Below are 21,339 nucleotides of genomic sequence, written 5' to 3' on the forward strand. Positions count from 1 at the left end.
TCATTTATTTTCACTTTTCTTTAATTTATGTTTTTTGTAAAAAAAAAGAAAAAAAAAAAAAAGGGTATTTTTTCTATTCCCTATTCGACTATGGATTCATCACCCTCCTTAAATCATACCTTATCAATGCTAATCGCCAAAGACTTAATACATTTATATTCTTATGTGCACATGTTGATGAATTTTCTTTTTACTTTAAGAGAAGTGAGAAGTTTAGAGAGGAAATGTCTCTTCGGATGAACTGATAGCAAATCATTTCATCTGTAACAAGGAGGAGACAACGGTGCCGACTTGGGTTAAACACTGGGGGGACGAAAATTGTTTCTTTAGGAGAGGAAGAGACCTCTGAGGATAATTCAGCTCCTGCTAAAAACCTTCTGAACAACGAACACTGAAGGAATTCAAACCAGGAGAAGTTTCAGCTGATTGTAATCTGCAGTCCTCACCGCTAGACGGCAGTGAACCCCCAAAATCTCACACATGGAACCTTTTACTTATTTTCCAACATGGTTGCCAACAGTGGGGAGTGATTTCTGTTCATAATACAGATGTTGAGTTTATGAAAGATCCAACTGCAGCTTTAAATTCACTAATGTGACATCAGCTCCCCAACAGCCCAAATTCAGTTCAGTGCACAAACTGCAGAGAGACGTTTTGTGACAGTAAGCAGAAAGTGTGTGAAACTCAAAGTCAGACTTGTGCAGATCTCCGAAAGTCAAACAAACACACACACACACACACACACACACACACACGCAGCCTCCTCCCTCCATGAAGAAAGAGAGTTTGAGACAGACACACCGCAAGCTCAGGAATGTGGAGTTTACATGGGCAGCTTTATTTGGCCTGAAGAAAATGTTCCCTCATTGAGCTCAGAAAGCCACATCCCACACACACACACACACACACACACACACACACACACATCCACACCCACCCACATAAAGAATCTAGCTTTAAAAACACCCACGCAAAAAGTAAAATAAAGTTCCATCTGTTATTAACATTTACTGTTTCTCTTTAAGTGTCATCACTGGTTGTGGAGAGCTGAGCAGAGAGCATGCTGGGAGTGTCGAGAGTCTGCAGGTATCTGATCAGCTACAGAAGAAACCCTGAAGCCTCTTCACGGGGACTGAGCAGTTACTTATAATGTGCTGCGCACATGAAGGCAGGCTGAATGGATTTATGGACGTATGGCGTCATCACAACAAATCATCACAGTGTCAGCCTGCGACCTGGCAGAGAGACGCTGTCCTCATAAACTCAGGAGTGGACGGATCGAGCTGCACAGTCACTGGTATGAAATAGAGTTGTAGTTTGCACCATGTAAAGAGGTGTTAGAGGGGATCACTTTCAAACACTTGTGAGATTCACAAGAGACACATTTAAACTAGAACAACCACCTCGCAGCTGAAAGCCTTCACTAACCAATTACAGTTTACATCCATGTCTGTGCAGACTGTTGCTGCAAAGAAGCTACATGGATGGACATGGATGCTTCACAGATGTTTTACCCCCGACAGCGCAGAAGATCTGTACAATCAGCACAGTTTCAAGGTGGACACCCAAGATTAGTCAGTACGTTTCCAGTCACAGTGAATTGGAGCTACAGCTACAGCTTGACTCCTGTCCTTGTCCCAGTATACAAGCACGGGAGGGGAATCCATTTATTGAGCCAAGTATGTGCGACTCCTCTACGATAGGTGGAGATATGCCCCCTTTCAGCTTGTTAGTATTGGACCTTTTTCCTGTTGACCTATTACGTCACAGACCAAACAATGGGCAAACAAGTTAGCTACGGTTAGCTAGCAGCTAACTGGTACCATGGTGGACAACTTTACAGCTCTGTACATTTGGTCCGTCCAAAAAGTCACGGCTCTGGATGTAGATCTACCAAACTCTAGACTTTCACCAACAGATATTTAAACAACTTGAACAGTCTCTTTGTAGTCCACTAGAAGTGCTTTAGCACGACTTGTCACATTCACTCGTTCACAGACACACTCATACACTGGTGACTCACCACACAAGGACCGAGTTGAGGTTCAGTACGTTTCTGAGGGGTACTTCAACATGCAGACTGGAGGAGCTGGGGATCGAAGAAACAGTGTTCTGATTAGTGGCTCTACCTCCTGATCCAAAGCTGCCTGTATGCGACATGTGACACATGATGTTAAATTATAAACATACATATTTTAAGCTAAACCATGATGTTTGTTTCTCAACCTAACCACATGGTTTTGTTGTTTAAACCTGAGGATATAAACCTAAAAATGAAGTTACACTTAAGCTGACTGTTTTGAAAAGAGACTGAAGGCATTTAACTGAACATAACCTGTGAAAACGTGAGTTTATTTTGAAAAGACATGATGTAATGAGCGTAAAATGACAGGCTGTCTCTGAGGGTCCAAACCTGACACAGGAGGGGTATCTAGAGCATCATAGTTTGAGGTGTAGGTCCACTGACCAAGCATCAGTATTTGACGAGTTGGGAGTGAGAACGTGTTCACTTCACTTCACTTTATTAATTTGTCCCTTGGAGGGCGATTTGGTTTGCAGCAGACAGATTCAACACATACAGTCAACAGTCACATTTAGACATAAAACATACAATGTGTGAGCAGTGAATTACGTGTTGGGAAGGTGCACATCTTTACCGAGAGATCCAGATAGAATCTGACACCGAAGCACTCAATTAGCTTACTTTCATCTGCCCGTTATTTCAACAAACAGCTACCTCAAGACTTGATACATACAGGGCTGATTAAAATGATGTCACTGAGGCTACAAAAATCCCTTACCTCAGAAATAACAGCAAGCTTCAACCAGGAACCAGGCAGGCAGAACAGGCAAACTTCAGGCAGAGGATCATGAATCTGCAGGTGATGGGGGTCGGCAGGTAGAAACAAAGGCTGGAAAGCTGGGCGAATGCAAACTGGACACTGTGGCCAAGTGTGGGTGAGAAAATGGGCTGGTATATATATATACTGCCAGACTAATGGCTGAAATGAAGAACGGGTGAGCAGGTGGGCGGGAAGCTCAGGTAAATAAAGGGGTTACTACAGGGCAGATGGGAGGGGCTGAAGGACACTACAGGTAAGATTATTTTGTCCCCTCATATACAAGAAGTATCAGAATATATGAGGATGAACCCCTCCACCCTCTGTGACCTTGTTGTCTGCCATCGACCACCCTCGTGTTGTGGAGTGAAATAAAAACTCTAGCAGGGCTTTAATGTTGTTATTTATATAAAGTCAGTGGTTTCCTCTCCAATAATAACACATCTGGTCGTATTAATAAAACAGACAGTGTCAGAGATGATGGTTCCAGTGATGTCAGTGGAAAAGACGTGACGGTGACTCACACATTTATTCATGTGAGCTCATATCTGAGTGGGCTGCTGTCATTACAGCACCAAGACAGATGTGGATGGACGAGGTTTAAACAGCTGACAGTGAGTAAGCCTCGTTAGTTTAATTTGTTTTTAGGTCAATAAGTGTGCGCGGAGTGGGAGAGATGAAGATGAAACTCATTGGAGACTTCTTTCCCTGGACCCGGACATGAACATATTTCCCATGTAGGACCACAACAACGTGTCTTTATGTCTATGTTTATGCCAGCTCGGAAACCTTACTGGTCTCAAAGCAGCTGGTCTGATTCCATTCATGCAGTCTTGTCGCTGTATGTTCCTGGTCTCAGGTTGAATGTGGCGTTCCACAGGGATCAATACTTAGACTACTTTTGTTCTGCATGTAGATGCTTGGTCACATCTTCAGAAAAACATATAATCATAAATGATCATTTCTATGCTGGCGACACACGAATATACCTTCCTGTCACAGCTTGTGAAACTAGACGACTCCATTACAGGGCAGGGATGACGTCACTGAGCTGAGAGGGCTGATTTGCACCAAGCTTCCACACCCATCAATTGTAATTCACATTTTTCCTGATAACAGACTGTCAAGTGTACTTCTTGAGAATGTCGGGCAAAGGACAAAACACAACGCCGTCTGAAAAAGCAAACCAACCACAAAGAAATCTGAGGAACTAAGGTGATTCAGAGGTGCAAGATGGCCGCTCAGGTGACTGTGGTTAGTCATTGCAGCTAGCTGGTGAAGTTACCGAGAGCGTCGGCAGGATTACTGAGGAGAGGCTAGCCAAATTTGCAAATGCACTGAAAATTATGACAACCCGGGTGGACAGCAAAACTTAAAGACTGGACGAAGCTGAACACCGAGTGTCCACAATGGTGGATTTATTAGCTGCTACGGTAAACAAGCTCCAGGAGACTGAAATGAAGTTGCACACACTCACTGAAAAAGTGGTTAATATTGAGAGAAGAACAAAACGGGAGAATATCAGGATTGCTGGCCTGAAGAGAGGATATTATATAATATATCTTATATATTATAGTTTTTATCTTAGATGGATTTCAAACAGGTTCATGTAAACAACAATCTCCTGCAGCCATTACGGGACAATATTGTGGCATCACCTTGCATTTTCGCCGTCTTTTGGACTGCTTGTAGCATAACATAATGACGTCATCACATACAGAGATTATGATGGCATGAAAGACAGATGTCTTAGCTTTCTGTTGCAAAACAATGAATGATCTAGCTTTAATACTTTTTTATTTTAGATTGATTTAAACAGGCTCATGTAAACAACAATACCCCCGCCCCTAACCTGTGTAACGGCAGCAACAGAAAGTTTGCTGATCTAGCAGGGAGTCAGGGCTGTCTGGTCTTCAGAGCTTGGGTTTGCACTGGCTGGATTCAGGTTGCTGTGGCTGCTGACTTGTTGATCATCTCCAAACCTGCTGCTCACTGGCACCTCCATCTGGCAAGGTGGTCTGTAGCGGCGGGGAGTGAGGCGGAGGACACACTTTGATTCGAGTGCTCCAGCTAATGTTAGCTACATAAACAAAAACTGAAGCTGTGAGCTTTTAGCACCGGTTAGCAGAGGGCTGATCTATTAGCAACATTTTCTCCCCATCTCCAAAACGCTTTGCAGACACTGACACGTGTTTTATTCAGTTTATTGTCAGATTCTCTTTGATCGGTCCATCTTCCGCTTTTGGGTTGCTTCACAGTGTGTTGTCAGTGCTGGACATTTCTCTGAAGGATTCCCTGTCACTGAATCAGACATTTACTGTCTGAAGGGACATGCACGCACATTTGCATCTGTAGAACAATCAATATGAACGCCCTCTCTCTGAAATTGGCCAAAGTCTCCTGTTACCTCTCTCTCTCTTAGCAACAGCCTACAGGCTCCAGTCCGTAGTTGAGAACAAGCTGTCTAATTAACGTTCATTTTAGTTTGGCTTGTTATTAGCTGCCAACTAGCTTCTAGCGGTCTGGACCACTCTGCAGACAGACGGATGGCGAGGCGTTCACCAACAATGGCTTTATTGCAGTCTTCACCGCAAAACAACAAACAAGGCCCTGAGCTTATCTTGATACTTAATTCTGCCAATCATCACTCTTTGCCGCCGGCCGTCTTCATCATGACACCCTGAGACAGCTGCTTGCCTCCATACACACACTGAAGTACACATTACACCCTCACAAGTTACCGACAAGGCTGCTGCCCTTGAAGGGTAAAAGGGTGAGCCGGTAACAGTCCCGTCACAGGTTCGATTTTCTAAAGCCTGAACACAGAGCCAAGAGGAGGAGCAGGAGTCTGGTTTTCTCTCAGACCACTTGATTTACAACACTCTCAAAGTCCATTATGGGATTATGGGACACCAAAATGAACCTGCCTACCCCAGCTTTCAGCATTTTTCACTTAATTACTTAATTGTTATGAAATATTCCTGTGAAGTGGTTTTAAATCAGTGCAGGTGAGGGTCTCTACTCGTGATGACTGTTCCTCCCTGCAATGCTAAAGCAGGTTTCCGCCCTCTCTGTGACTCATCCCGACACCACAGGAAACATTTTTGTGGTTTTCCAGGAGCTGATGAACCAACACTGCTGATAATCCCAGGTAAGTCTGAGCAAAGCTAAAGACAAGCTGAAACCTACAAAAAGACAAACCACACATAAAGATTGTTTCCACCAGGGAACGAGCATAAACCCTTACGAGTGAGTAAATACACTTTTAGCCAAATGTTTGTGGACATGTTTGACCCAGGTTGTGTATTTTGCTGGTTTGGAGCTTCCTATAGAAAGATCCTCTGTCCCCGCAGTACAAACAGCAGTCTGCATACACCGCAGGGTCTGCTGTTGACCAAACTGTAACGAGCACACTCAGCCCTATCAGGTGTGCAGAGACCAGCCACTTCAACATAAATACTTCCTGCCCACAGTCAGGCATTTTATTCCTTTCTTAAGAGCCAGGAACTCAGTGGAGTCTGACCAAACACGAAGTGAAGCAACTCTGCAGGGCTCAGAAACACACCCACCAGTTTCCTATAACGCCCAGTGAGTAAAGCATGGGGGAGGGTTGTGTTGGCAGCTGTCAGGATGTTTTATACCCGCCAGGCCACCACATGACTGATACTGGGTACATTAAAAACCATGACATGATGTCAGAGCCGCAAAATATGACATCAGTCTACATTTCAGATGAACCAGCGATGACGGGAAAAAGTCCACAGGTGAAATTTGTACTGATCAAAACTGTGATTATACACAGCAAACATAAAGTGAAGGTACTTTGTCTTTAAATTTGTAATAACTGATTTTATGTCCATCTGTTTTAAGTTGTGAACTCAACACTGACATATCATCACCTCACAAAGATGATATGGTGAACGAACATCCATCCATTTTCAACTGCTTATCTGAAGCTGAGTCCCAGGGGCAGCAGGCCAAGCAAAGCACCCCAGACGTCCCTCTCCCCAGCAACACTTTCCAGCTCCTCCTGGAGGACCCCGAGGTGTCCAGTGTGTTCTGGGTCTGCCCCGGGGCCTCCTACCAGTGGGACGTGCCCAGAACACCTCTAACAGGAGGCGCCCAGGAGGATCCTGATCAGATGTTGAACCACCTCAACTGATGCCTTTCGATGTGAAGGAGCAGCGGCTCTACTCCGGGCTCCCTTCAAACATCCAAGCTCCTCCCCCTATCTCTAAGGCTGAGCCCAGACACCCTACAGAGGAAACTCATTTCAGCCGCTTGTATCCACAACCTCATTCTTTTCATCACTACCCAGAGCTCATGACCATAGGTGAGGGTTGAGACGTAGATGCACCAGTAAACCGAAAGCTTTGCCTTCCAGCTCAGCTCCCTCTTCACCATGATGGTCCAGCGCAGCGCCTGCATCACTGCAGACGCTGCACCAAACCACAGATCCATCTCACGCTTCATTCTACCCTCACTTGTGAACAAGACCCCGAGATACTTGAACTTCCTCACTTGAGGCAGAAACTCTCTCCAAACCCAGAACGAACAATCCACCGGTTTCTGGCAGAGCACCATGGCCTCAGATTTGGAGGTGCTGACTCTCATCCCGACCGCCTCACACTCAGTTGCAAGCCGCCCCAGGTCATGCTGGAGGTCACAGTGTGATGAAGCCAACAGAACCACATCATCTGCAAAAAGAGACGCAATTCTAAACCGGACCGGACCAGTTTGGTGATTTTGCATTTTTTTTTCCCATTAATTGAGCCAAGAACCATAAGATCACAACTTTTTAGCTAGCAACAATGCAATGTTTAATTTGAAGAAAAAGCAGCTTCTTAAACAAATTATTATTATTTGGATATGATGCCCTGTAATGCCCTTATTGATTAAAGTCAGTTTAAATTCTTTTTGAATAGATAAACTTGACTTTACCAAACCAGGATTAATTTTTATTGGTGCAACAAAGCTCTGCTTAATTTTAAATCTGGATTTAATCATTTTAAACCTGGTTTAACTGAACTCTGATTGGAACTAATCTTAGATTATGATGTGATCATTTCTATGTCTGCAGGTTAGGGTGTAAATAAGCAAATGTTTGTGAACAAATCGACCATAAAGACAAACTGTTAGAAGGAACACGTCAGCGTTGTGTTCACAGCTTCTTTTGGCCCAAAAATCTTTTGATGCAGCTTTAAGGAGCTGAATTCTCTCAGCGTTCTTGATGTGACAGATGACAAACACTGGACTATGAATGGACCAGTTGCCCACTGGTGTTGTCTCTTAACAAAACCACAAACCACCAATCAAGCCCCTCCACCCACAGCCTCGTTTCCCTGCTGTAAACACACCGCCACATGATGCTGCAGCGGTCGGATGGAGGACTGAGTGGAGGGAACTCAGCAGCTCCATCAGGTTCCTGCAGCACAGAACTCAGGTTGACCGTGCTGTTTACATGTTGCTGTGTTTACACTCACGCCTCGATGCATGAGGACATAAATAAACCACAGATGTAAACTGTAACTGCAGCCAAATCAACATCTGCAAACAAGACGCCAGAGGGTCGGAGGGGTCGGGGCCCGGATCTGGAGGTTTGGCCTGAAGCCCGACACGATGCTTTCTATCAACAGCACAGAGCGGAAGAGTGCGGCCACGTTAAGGACAAGTCTGATGTTTTGTTTTACCTCAACATGAATAGAGTCAGACTCACAGTCAGTGTTTCTCTGAAGGGCTCATTCATAATCAATGTCAGATACTGAGATGGAGACAGAGCCTTCTGTCCGTACTCTGCCTTCAACTCATCTGTATTTGTGCACATTTTCTGAAAGCTTACGCCTCGTTTCCACTTACGTGTGACTGGCGTCCGTAGATCCGTAAATATACGGATGATGCCTCTAGTGTCCAATGCAAGGAAGTGCATTTCTTTACACATGGATAGAAACCTAATAGAAACTACCTGCAGCCCTGGGGGAGGGGCTAATTTTGTCCATTTTTTGCCATCCAGTAGTTTGGAATATTAGCTTGGAACATTAACGGGACAAAAACAGGACCTGCCAGGTACGTAGCATCAGTTTGTGATAACTGCTACCATGGTGGACAACTTCACAGCTCTGTACATTTGGTCCGTCCAAAAAGTCACGGCTCTGGATGTAGATTTCTCCATGTTGTTACCGGCTTCTTCTTCTCTTACACATTTAATGCTATTGGACTTCCGGGTCAAAGCCCGGGGCGGAAACTGTGGAGCATACTCAGAGCGCCTCGGCCAGTTTGGGTCTGATTGACTGTATACATGCAGGAGTCACATGATCTGGGTGTGTTAGTCCCACTGTGAGAAATTCACTTTAGGACCATTTCACTCACACTAACGTACATGGATTTTAAACGTGTGGTTTTAGTGACACAATTAATTGATTTTATCTAATGTCATTACAAACATACTGACTAGTGCACTGGGTGACTTGTTCCATCCCTCTGGCCACCAACGTCATTGAACATTAGTCCCTTTTACGCTGCCTGTTCAAGATTGGAATATCGTGCTATCATGCCGTCTCACTGTGCTGTATTTAAGGTGCAACTGAAGCATGTAGTAACGGAGTTGTCTCGCCTCTGAGCTGGGGGAGGAGGTAGTAACAGCACCGAAACGATGTGTGTATAAACAGGACATGGACAGAACAAGTGTGATGTTTTGATGATTTTGATGTTATGTGTGCAACCCACTGAGGTAGATTTCAAAAGTAGCAGTTAGCAGCTAACTCAAAGAAGAAGAACAGCGGCCGAAAATGTCAGCAAATAGGGAAAACAAAGATGTCCAGAAGCTCCTTACCCTCCGAGCAGAGGACGAGATCAGCCGCCATATAACAGGGACGCTAAATGATTGTTATTGACATGTGATGCCATTGTTATTTCTTAATAAAGAGACGTGTTGTAAGTCACACTAGAGGCCGACGCTGTTGGGCTACATGTCACGCCTCTTTTGCTTCCAGGATGTCGGCATGTTGTCTAAAAATCACACACTGGAGCGACGTGATGCTGCTGTCTTTTGGTTCGGTGTAAAAATGCAAAGGCAACATAAAGACGGGACTTTGTCGCAGCTCTGTAGCGCCATCTCTGGGTAAAAAGAGCTACAGATATTTGGCTGAATGTAGGTTGTGACGTGAGATGACCAAAATTCAGTGTCAACATGTGAAGCCAATGTCACTTTGACGTAGACTACTGTTGACGGATGATGTAAATGTTGTTTTGACATGTATGTGGGTTCTCGGGGGTGTTACTGACGCCTACTGGTCAACATGTGTATTGTGCTGAATAGACAGTATGCAGCGTTTATGTTGTTTGTATTCTGCCAGGAGCTGCTGACGAGAGCCAGACACGGATAAAAAGATGCTGGTAGATGAAGATTAATAAAAGGACATTAAAGGACTGCAACAGCTCCTAAATGTCTGTCAGAAGGCGCCCACGGTATGTGACTGACAGCCTGTATTATTCACTTCATTTTATTTTTTCATGGTGTTTGCTGGTGAGAAGATCTGCTGTGGCCAAGAAGAGAATAAATACCGGTCACACATCAGTCGGAGCGTGGCTGATCTGTACCAGAAGACAACTTTCGAAGCAGTTATAGATGACGCTGATATTTTGTTGGTTTTAAGTTGCGTGGTTAATAAAACCAAAACCCAACGTCTTCCAAACGTCATCTGAACGTAGAATAACGTGTTGTCATGCACAGAGAACAAAAACGTCATAATGTTGACGTTCACACAATGTGGAATTCTAACATTATTAGACATTTAAAACCTATTTCAACTCGATTTTTATTCCAACCAAAATATGACGCATGTCTGACGTGTTTTTGCCGTGAGGTGAACACACACACTGTAACTTTTTTAAACTCTAACAAACAACCCCGTCCTGCTGCCACAAAGATTCACTACAGCTCTAAATGTGTCTCAATCCGCCACTGAAAATAGTCCCCAACAAAGTCTCTATTTCCTCCAGTTTGTTTGATAAAACTATGGTGAACAGCTGTTTGAGGAAATCACTGATCAAACTGTAGATTTGTGTTTTTTAAGTCAGACTTTTACTTGCAGTATTTTTACACTGTGGTATGACTGGTTTTACATAAGTGCGTCTGCCTGAGTGTTGTAATCATGCTCATGTTGGGATGGAAACACTTCCATCTGTCAGTGAAGAAGTCAGTGACACTGAGACAATGCTGCCCTCTGCTGGTACACACAGGTACAACATCCAGCAGACATCTATGGCAGGAGTCTGAAAGTGAGATGGAGCAGGGATCGCCTACTCGTGGATGGACTACTGAATGGGCCTAATGGGGCACAGGCCCAGGGGCCAACAGTGTCAGGGGGACCCCAGGCCCTCATCTGTGAAACGTCTCTCAGATTAACACAAACTGACCAGAAAGAGGTTCAAAATGAGAACAAACAGATGCAAAGGAACTGTAAAAACTAGATAAATAAAATAACTATAAAAGCGGACAAAACAACCATGCTCCTAGGTGCTGGGGCCCTTTGCATGTTTATACCCAGGACCCACTGTCTCATGTCCTTACTAAGTATATAAAGATGGAGTTGCATGTTAAACATTATGAAAACCAGCCTAAAGTGCCATGTTCAAACCAAGCAGCAGCTTCCAGGGCTGAAAAATGAAGCCAACGCAGAGGTGCCAAAAACTGCAGTTCCTCTAACGTCCACTTGAGGCTGGCTCCAGTGAGTCAGTCCCTATAGACCCCCATGTTAAAACTGTACAGCAGAAGTAAACGTGTTTACAGCCTGGTCCAAAAACAGTTTTGTTCTCTGTAGCTAATTTCAACATTCATGACACTCATGAGCCCCAAGCTCTCACCCAAACATGGTCATGTCTGGCTCTAAAAAACCAAGATGGCGACCCCGATGCCAAATTAAAGGCATCAAAACAGAAGTCCATGAACTGATGGGTAACTCTGAGGATCTACTGTTTAAGATCCATGCTCTATGGAACGCCATGTAAGTAAACATTAAATAAATAAATACGGATATCAAATAAATCCTGAAATAAATAAATTGGCAATAAATATATAAATGAGTCAAAGTAGTCCAATAAACAGACTTTTTTAAAAGACGTTTTTCTTTTTTTAAACATAATTCCACATTTATTTTTTTTAAGTATTTTTTTTTAAATATCTAACTACGCTGACTATTTATTTATATTTGCATTTTTATATATATTTATTTAATGTCCCTTACAGTCGCTCTGATGTGAAAATTAATTGTTCTCCATTAACGGTTACTCTCTTCATGTTTTGCAAGTGTCAGAATCTGTTGATGTGAATAAACACGACACAAAATACAAAAGAAGAGAAGAAGAAAGTTTTAGGAAAAACATTTATTGAACATGATAAAGTCACCACAGCACAGTAGAGAGGACGGTTCAGGTTTAGCACCTCGGTGGTTTCACATTTCACACCAGTTAACACGTAATGTGCGTTGACTCTTAACTTAAAGACAACACACACACACACACACACAGTATGTGAACGCCACCGTTCAGTAGGGTCTGACATTAACTAAAATACACACGTCCTGTTGGCACGCCGAACATCATGTGTAAAAACAGCAGTTTAATGAGTCACCATCACGACCACACACAAAATATTAATTTCTATGATCTTCTAATAAACATCTGACTCACAGGTTTATTTAATGCAGATCAGCTGTGCGTTAGTCAGTCACGCTACAGCAGGAAATGGCACTTCACAATAAAATAAATAAAAGCTCTGTGCCCAAAATTCACTGTGAAATAAAGTGTGTTTTTTACAAGCTTGACACGTTAGCGAGACACTCAGAGTGGACCTGTGACTTCCAGCTGGGAACCACTGGATTAAAATACCTCTTACGGTGCGGAGAAGCTGCTGGAAACTGTGGACAGATGACAGTCAGCTCATGTACTGCGTCACGTCACAAACGTTGATACGATACATATGAAACGTACAAATAGAACATTTTAATGGTTTGCAGAAATGTACAGCGGCGACATTTTCTTGTGGTGACTGAGCCGTTCCCTCGCCGGCAGCAGGCGCTGATATGATGAAGGAAATTAACAAGTTTCAAAATGTAAAAAATGAACCACGGAGAGTGTTTCTATGAAAACAAAATAATATTTAACAAAACTTTAACATTTATTTGAAACTTATTCGAGCCACAAAAAAAAGGCATTTCAAAAAATTACAAAACAAACAATCAGAAACTAAACTGGTCCCTTTGTGACAACGTCTCTCCGTCATCTCACCACAGTCAACTTTAATATTTGCTGCTCGCTGCAGTTATAAAAGAGATTTTTAGCTTGAAGCTGAAGAAGCATTCAGTGTTTCAGACGTTTCAGTGTTTCACTGATTCCATATTTAAACAAGGCTCATCAGAGAAGTGATGAGTGTCAGAAACTTGTGTTGAACAGAGATTATTTTTATAAACAATCTAAAACTACATTCAGAAGCGCGTCACTAACTTCCTGGTTAATGTACAAAACCCTTTCCTGTCGTCGCTGTGCACTCAGACATGTTTGTGACTCTGTTACACACGACGCTTCGACCTCTGCAGACAAACAGACGTGCAGAAAATCGAAGCAGTTTGACACTTGATGGCGTTTGGTTCAGAGCGAAAAACAAAGTTTGGCATTCACTGGTCGTCATCAGAGAGGAGTGTGTGCAGAGAGCACACTGCTGACAAGTGTGTTTCATGATCCAGAAAATAAAAACAAGATTAATAAGGGCGCTCACTAGCTCACCTCAGAGAGCGGACACCCTGTGTACGAAGGCTGTGTCCTCGCCAACGATTCCCCCTTCCTACCCAGAGGCGGCACTAACTGAGGCATCTCAAATGCCGCCGCACGCAATTGGATAGCACGATGGCCAATCAGAGCAAAAACAAGGTGACATATTCATTGCACTAAGCCCCATTTGCCGTTTGCCGACCAGTGGGGCTAACTGATATATTATGCTTTTGACGTATCCCGTCGGCAAAAACGTCCTTCCTGGAAGCGAAGGCGTCTAGGGCAGTCTTCTGTTCCTCTCTCAAGGAAAAAGATAAGTGTAGTTGGCTTAGTGTTTCTTCCAAGCTAAATTGAATGGACGTGGTCCTTCAGCAGCTGCCATCTTGGCTGTTTACTTTTCAATTCCTACGGTGCAGCGCTGTCCTCATCATGTTACGCCCGCCCAGAGCCCGCCTCTGTCCAATAGACTGACCTGATTGGTCCGATGGCGATTCAGGGGGCTCTGCTCGTCGGGGGCAGATCCCTGTACAGTGCAAATTCGAATTCATCTGGATTTCCAGGTTAGTGTGGACTGCCCCTAATTAGGGTCCGAGCAGCTAAGCTGCCAGGACACTGTTGTAATCCTAGGTATTCTTCTTCTTCTTAGGAAATCATACTTCCCATGGGTGAAAACTCACCAAACTTTGCACAAAGGTCCAGTCTCATGCCAGATATCCTCAGCTGTAAACTCAAGCCAATAGTCCTGATGGTGGCGCTACAGCAAGCGTCTAAAGTTCAAAACTTTGAAAATTCATAACAAATCAACCATACGTGCTACAACTTCACAACTTTCATCAAACTGTAGCCCCAATACTGAAGAAACTTTTGTACATTTAAACCTATTAAAAATTATGAAGTTCATCACTCTGTTTTTTTCAAAAACTGTAAAACTTCTTAAACCTATCTCCTCCCACAATTTTTGCTCAATTGACACCAAACTTGCTACAGAGCATCTTCAGACTGTCCTACAAAAACTATGTTTCTCAGATTTTTGATTTATCAAAAATTGAGCCTACAGTGCATCAAAATGTTTGACTGTAAACGGTACTGTAAACATATACATGCAAATTCTTGCTAAATAAATCTTCAATGTTCATGAAAAAAATGACAAAATTCTAGAGTCATGGTAGATGATGTGTGGCAAATTTCAGAATTTTATCTCAAAAACTGAATTTTTGACAGCATTTTGAATTTTGCTCTAATGTGAACAATTGGAGTCAATGTAAAAATGGCAATTTTAAACATCAGTTTTTCACTTATGGAGCAAATCAATCATTGTTACAAACAAATTACCAACATCTCCATGCTGTCTAGATGCAATATGTGTATTTTCAGATTTTTGTCTTAATAACTGAATTTTTTACAGTGGTTTCAAATCTGCCTTTCCATGCACGGATGGCTGCTTTCCTACACAACAGTGAATGGCTTACTCAGTTTGTGAAGCCACTGTTGAGTTGCTACTTGCCAATTAGCTCAGAGCGGTAGATGACCGTCTTAGGTTCCAGAGGTTGCTCAGAATTGCCTAAAAATGCCCGGACCCGACCCATCGCTGCGCAGCAGCTATAATTAAACTTGATTTCTAACCTAAGAGCCGATCTCCAGAGATGTGACACCACAGAAAGTATCTTTTTGACCACTGTCTTTACAATGACGGGACTGTGGGTTGTTTGAGACACAGCAACAGAGTTCTCTTACATCCGTGGTGGGGAGAGGAGTCGAGCTGCTATAGGAGCAGAGAAGAAGAGCAGCAGAGAGTGAGTGGGGCGAATAACGCATGTAATTAGGGGGGCGGCGAGGTTGGAAATAGGACAGTGGTGTTAAGTGCCGTGGGGTGGCGTGTCCAGGAGCGCCAACGTGCTCTGCTGTCTTGAAAATAAGGGCCGTGTTTTTTGACGCACGTGATTTGCCTGCGGTGTGTTTTGGCCTTAAAGGGATAGTGCACCCAAAAATGAAAATTCAACCATTATCTACTCACCCATATGCCGAGGGAGGCTCAGGTGAAGTTTTAGAGTCCTCACATCACTTGCAGAGATCCAAGGGGAGAGGAGGTAGCAACACAACTGCACACAAGACCAGCGAAAGCACATGAACACACATGAAGGCGGTGCCCATGTCTCACGGTCTTGCGCAAGCGCACACACGTAAGTGCAGTGCACAGAGAGTTCAAATGAGGTTTTTCCAAACAACTTTTTATGTCGGGGCTTCAGGACACTTGGATCACTACGGACGAGCAGTATGGAGATATTTTGTGGTTTCAATTATGTGTTTTTGGACGTTTGAATCTGGGGCGCCGTCATTTCATTTTTGGGTGCACTATCCCTTTAACAAAAGCAGAAATGCCGGAAAAATAATTTTTGAAAAAAAGAATAAACAACAATAAAAAAGACAAGATTAATAAATGTGTACAACAATTTGTGAGAAAATTATGTTTACACGAACAGATACGACTCCTGACTGGCCTCAGGCGACACCATGAGATCGTTCAAAACCATATTTGTTTGTGAACCCACAATTCACTCGCACTTCGTCTCGTTTGTTGGATCATGAAACACACTCGTCAGCTCCTCTCCGCTGGGAGTGTATGTGGTGATTTAAAGCACGATGTGGAGGACTCAAGGTGGTGTTTTTGTTTTACCGCACACTCTGAGACATGTGCAGTGGAGTCAGCATCTCCTCGAAGATGGCGCCCTTCACATTGGAGCCTCTCAGGTTCGCCTCCTGAAGGTCACATCCTGACAGGTCACAGTTCTGGTACAAACATACAACACCTGAATGTATCACGGATTTACAGTGTGTCTCACAGTTGCAGGTTCAGTGTGTGTGTGTGTGTGTGTGTGTGTGTGTGTGTGTGTGTGTGTGTGTAGATGTGTGCGCTCACCTCCAGGTCGGTCCCCGCCAGCGTCGCTCCTCTCAGGTTACAGTTCTTCAGTTTGGCGTTTTTCAGCGTGGCGACCCTCAGGTTGATCCCCGTCATCTGGCTCCCCTCCATGTCCACACCCTTCAGGTTGGCTCCTGCACACACACACACACAGACACACACATGTATGAGTTCAGTAAACACCTCACCTGCTCAGGTGTGTGTGAGGAGCACGTGTGATTGGCTGCTTCACCCTCCAGGTTGGCTTTGATTCCTGCAGGATCTTCAAAGTTACAGCCTCTCAGTGACGCTCCCTCAGCGTTGGTGCACAGCATCTTCACACCCTGAAGGTTGGCTGCCTAACACACACACACACACACACACACACACACACACACACACACACACCATGAACATGTGACTATCAAGTGAACTTCCTCAGTAAAAGCTGAATGAATGCGTCTCCATCATGTGACAGGATCAAAACCAGACTGACGACAGCAGTGAATATTGACTGACATAAACGTGTTATTTTGACAGCCTTAATTTTAATATAACACCTGCTGCAAACAGCTAACAGCAAACAGCTAACAGCTAACAGCTAACAGCTAACCAGCTCTGCTCCTGCTGATGTCAACACAGATCTGCTGTTCACATCATCAGGGAAACAACAAGGTGCGTCCTCTGACACATTATGGTGAGTTTACTGCGTTCTTTCATCTCAAAAGGCGTCACAGGAAAGATCTCTGTGTCCCAAACACCCTTGTCCCGGGACAATGGGACGCCGGCTGCTACAAGCCAGCTCATCACACAGCAGTGAGATCACAGTCCTGTTTTGTTCTGAAAATGTGGGCGTGCAGCCTCGTTCTGTGGACGATAAACCAGGTGCAGACTTCCATCTGTGTCACCGCTGATGAGGAAATACAGCGAGTGCTGGACGGAGCAGTGAGTGACAACAACCCCGCCCACATTTAAGAGGACTCGTTTAAGACTGGACGTGTCTGACTGTGGAAGAAGAAGACAGCACTCACATCGAGACAGGCCATGGACAGGTCTGCTCTCTCCAGGTTGGCCCCGCTCAGGTTGGCGTGGGTCAGGTTGGCTCCTCTCAGGTTGGCCATCTTGAAGTTGATGTAGCGCAGATCCAGCCGAGACAGATCTGCCCCGGTGAAGTTCAGACCCTGACGGACCACAGACACACAGAGTATCAGAGGGACTGTGTTCATGTCTACAGTGTATGAATGTGTGTGTGTCTCCGTCTACCTGACACCGCAGCTCTGACTTGGTCGTCGTCGCCAGCAGGTACCTGATGAACTCCTTGCGGCTCAGAGGCGAGTGGTCATCAGGAGGCTGAGAGGACTGAAGAGGAGACACACATGTGGAGGTCACACCACTGAACACACACTTCACTCTGCTACATGTCTGCTGTACACACCTTTATGAGCGTCTCCAGCTGCTCGGCCAGCTGTTCGATACCAAAGAATCGAGCCTCTTCCAGAACACCTGCAGTGGAGACACTGACGATAAGGAAGTCCTGTCACCTACATGTGTTAACATATGTGTGTGCGTGTGTGTGTGTGCTGTACCCAGAGGGTTGATGCCTTCGTTGATGATGAGCTGTCCGTGTCTCAGATAATTCAGGATGGGTTCAAAGTAGTCCGGACTGCGGTCTATCAGGTACGCCCCCTGAGAGTCCTGCTTGTTCCCCCACACGTCTGCATGCAGTCACATCAGACATCGTATAACAGGAAGTCAGATAAAGACGTCAAAGATTTGTGTTTAAGATAAAATGTGACGTCACCTTTGTCTCTGAACATGTGGGCCAACATGCTCTCTGGCTCCTTGCTGACCAGCGTGCTCCTGGAGAACACAGAGAAACAGTTCACACTGAATCTACACAGTTCAGCGAGGCAGCTGAGCTCCACTCACACACTGACGCACAATGTGTCTGCAGGTTGTTACTCAAACTATAAACATGTCTACACCTTGCAAACAAACATGTAAAACTGAATAAATAAATTAAATATTGCAGGACAAAAAAAAAATCAATAAACAAACAGTACAAAACAACAAAATAAACACCAGGGACAATATTAATAACAACAATATATTTTTTTTAAAGATATTTTTTGGGCGTTTCAGCCTTTAATTGACAGGACAGCTTAAGCGTGAAAGGGGGGTCTTCATCTCCACACATCCCGACTAAGGTCTCTGCTTTAAGGGGTTCCAAAACACCCGAGCAGCGTGGACTCTAAAAGGAAACCTGCTCACTCACAGGCCTCGATGTCTCAGTCCTGACGGTCATATATACCTGGTGGTGGTGAAGCAGCGTCCACCGACGTTGAGCGTCAGCCAATCAGTGTGAGTCTGATCCTTCTCAGGGCCTGGGAGGTCGTCCTGAGGGTCTGAACACAGGTGAAGGTGAATGGATGACATGTTTCTAGTCTTTTGATCAGTACGTGTCACACACACACATTCACTCACACACACACACACACACACACACACAGTGGTGGAACAGCCATCAGGAGCAATTTGGGGTTCAGTGTCTTGCCCAAGGAAACTTGGACATGTGGACCAGAGGAGCAGGGGATCGAGCAGCCGATCTCTGAGCCACAGCCGACAGGATTTCATTGACTAAAACATTTTGAATTTTCCTCCACTAAAACTATGAAGGATAAAAATGACTAAAATGTGACTAAAATAAGCATTTTTGTCTCAAGAGTCAGTGAAAATGACCACTGATCTGAACTTAGTTTCTCTGCCTCAGACTTACCTTCGATTGAATCTCCCTCTGATACGTAGAGCACGTCATCATCTCTGCAGACACACATACACACAGCATGTTGTGATGCGCAGTAAGGGACTGTTTGTTATTGTTATTGTATTCTGTATTTTTTTACTGGTGATGTTTATTTCAAAACACATGGTTAATATTTAAAAAAATTAGACAAATTTACACCATTTATCAGCCAAAAACTGTAAAAACAGAAAGTATTGTTGGATTTTTAAATTTCTGACAGTCCTTGGACACATCACGTGTGACGAACACTTCCATCAGGAAAAAAAAACACACGACCAAATCTGAGTTTAAATTAGTGATATTTAATCAAATTGGAAAAAGGGGCTTTTTTTTAAACTCCAGGATTTTCAGCTTTTAACTTTCAGACATCAAAAGGTCAGTTTTAAAAATCTAATCACTAAAAACACAAATATAGAGCCTATAATTAAACAGACACAGCAAGCTGCTTATCATGAATCTACTAGTCAACTGTTTGCAGCAGAGGTGTCAAACTCACAGCCCAGTATGATCTCAGGTGGGCTGGACCAGTTAAACCACTGCAGAATAACCTGTAAATAACAAAGCCTTCATGTTTGTCCCTGTGTTTTAGTGTGAAGAATACATTCCAGGGTTTTCCCTGGGTTTTTTCAAGACCAAGGTGGCAAAGGCTTGTGGCGGGGGGCATCTTGACAGCTGTACTTTTAGATACGCCCCCCCCTCTATTAAATATGAAAGGAGGCCCCCACATGCTTGAGCTTCACACTGCTGACCTGTATCATCAGAACAGACATGTCCTGTGATTTTCAGCCTTCTATGATTATATTTACCCTTTACAGCAGGCACATCCTGACAGCTGAGAATATTACTGTCAGGTATTGTCCCCCCTCTATTAAATATGAAAGGAGGCTGAAAATCACAGGACATGTTTGTTCTGATGATACAAGTCAGCGCTCCTGAAATGTGTGTTTCTCTTCTATAATACACATTCTACATCTCGGAGGCGACATCTTTCCACATACGGGCTTCCTTCGCCTTTCAAACGGGGCAGAGCTCCGTGGGAAACAGTTTGAGAGACACAGCCCGAGGGGGAACCGGGATCTGTCGCAACACCGGAGGGAGAAGCAGGTCCGTGGAGCTGAATCCGCACCGTTACAGCGTCGCTTTGGGTTGTGAGCACGCATGATGCGCATCTACATTGAAAGTACTGGATATGTGCACGCAAAAGACGCTACATCTGAACGCCCCCCATGCACTCACACACACTAACCCCCAAATTCCACTAGATGCACGTTGGTCGCGTCTGCGCTTCAGAACGGCAGCTGAGCCGATACGTTTCAATTCTAGTCAATGTGTGTGTTTCCACCGGCTGCAGCTGTGCTGCGATCCGGCTCCATCACAGCTGCGGCGCTCCGGAGCCCTCCGCAACAGATACGCAGGACTTCTATTTTTGCCGGACGCCGGAGCACAACGCAGCAATTCAGCACGGAGCAGATCGTGCGGGGCAGGAAGTCGAGCACAGAAACAAAATAAAACATCCGGTTAATTTTCAAAATAAAATACACAGTGTTCACGGTGGATCATATTTCCCTGCACTACACCTTGAAAACTATGTAATGGGCGGAGGCAGGCCTGAAGCAAAGAGCGTGGATACCAAGAGGGGAAGCTCCGTTGAATTTTTGCCAACAGCCACTAGGGGCGCTAACGCCATTTTGGACTGTTGCGCCCAGACAACATGCCAGATGTCAAGAAGAGAGGAGAAAAAAAGTAAAAGAAAACAGTGTAGTGCAATTAACTGCAACAACTATCAGTGGAACACCCCGCACCTGGCCTTCCACCATTTCCCGAAGGATCCCGACAGGTAAGAACTCCTGAGGTGTAAGTTTAACCCCTGAGGTATTTTAATATCAATTTAATATGCCAGTTTTGGAGGGAAGATAACACTTATAGAAGATTAACTTAATTACTCCTTCAAAATCACCCCATAAGCCAATCTACCAAAAAAAAAAAATACATATGTATATATATACACACACATATATACATATATATATATATAT

The 21,339-nt window shown here is 44.2% G+C and overlaps 3 protein-coding genes across 3 annotated transcripts in view; 1 reads left to right on the forward strand and 2 right to left on the reverse strand.

Annotated features, from left to right (window-relative positions):
- Nucleotides 1-21,339, reverse strand: part of LOC126396061 (E3 ubiquitin-protein ligase MARCHF5-like) — a 158,653-nt gene that overhangs the window by 124,456 nt on the left and 12,858 nt on the right. The window lies entirely within an intron of this gene.
- The window catches only part of LOC126396068 (uncharacterized), a 737,953-nt gene that overhangs the window by 5,280 nt on the left and 711,334 nt on the right, over nt 1-21,339 (forward strand). The gene's annotated exons all lie outside the window — the stretch shown is intronic.
- The window catches only part of LOC126396047 (BTB/POZ domain-containing protein KCTD9-like), an 11,857-nt gene continuing 2,399 nt past the window's right edge, over nt 11,882-21,339 (reverse strand). The window contains exons 3-12 of the mRNA XM_050053875.1: nt 19,277-19,320; nt 18,812-18,905; nt 18,302-18,360; nt 18,087-18,215; nt 17,936-18,003; nt 17,764-17,859; nt 17,532-17,681; nt 16,754-16,859; nt 16,522-16,655; nt 11,882-16,391 (exon numbers count right to left, since the gene is read on the reverse strand). Of these exons, the coding sequence (XP_049909832.1) occupies nt 16,275-16,391; nt 16,522-16,655; nt 16,754-16,859; nt 17,532-17,681; nt 17,764-17,859; nt 17,936-18,003; nt 18,087-18,215; nt 18,302-18,360; nt 18,812-18,905; nt 19,277-19,320 (997 nt within the window). The 3' untranslated portion in view covers nt 11,882-16,274. The remainder of the gene's footprint in view (nt 16,392-16,521; nt 16,656-16,753; nt 16,860-17,531; nt 17,682-17,763; nt 17,860-17,935; nt 18,004-18,086; nt 18,216-18,301; nt 18,361-18,811; nt 18,906-19,276; nt 19,321-21,339) is intronic.

The sequence above is a fragment of the Epinephelus moara genome, chromosome 9, assembly GCF_006386435.1.
Source record: "Epinephelus moara isolate mb chromosome 9, YSFRI_EMoa_1.0, whole genome shotgun sequence".
In the NCBI taxonomy this organism is placed as follows: Eukaryota; Metazoa; Chordata; class Actinopteri; order Perciformes; family Serranidae; genus Epinephelus; species Epinephelus moara.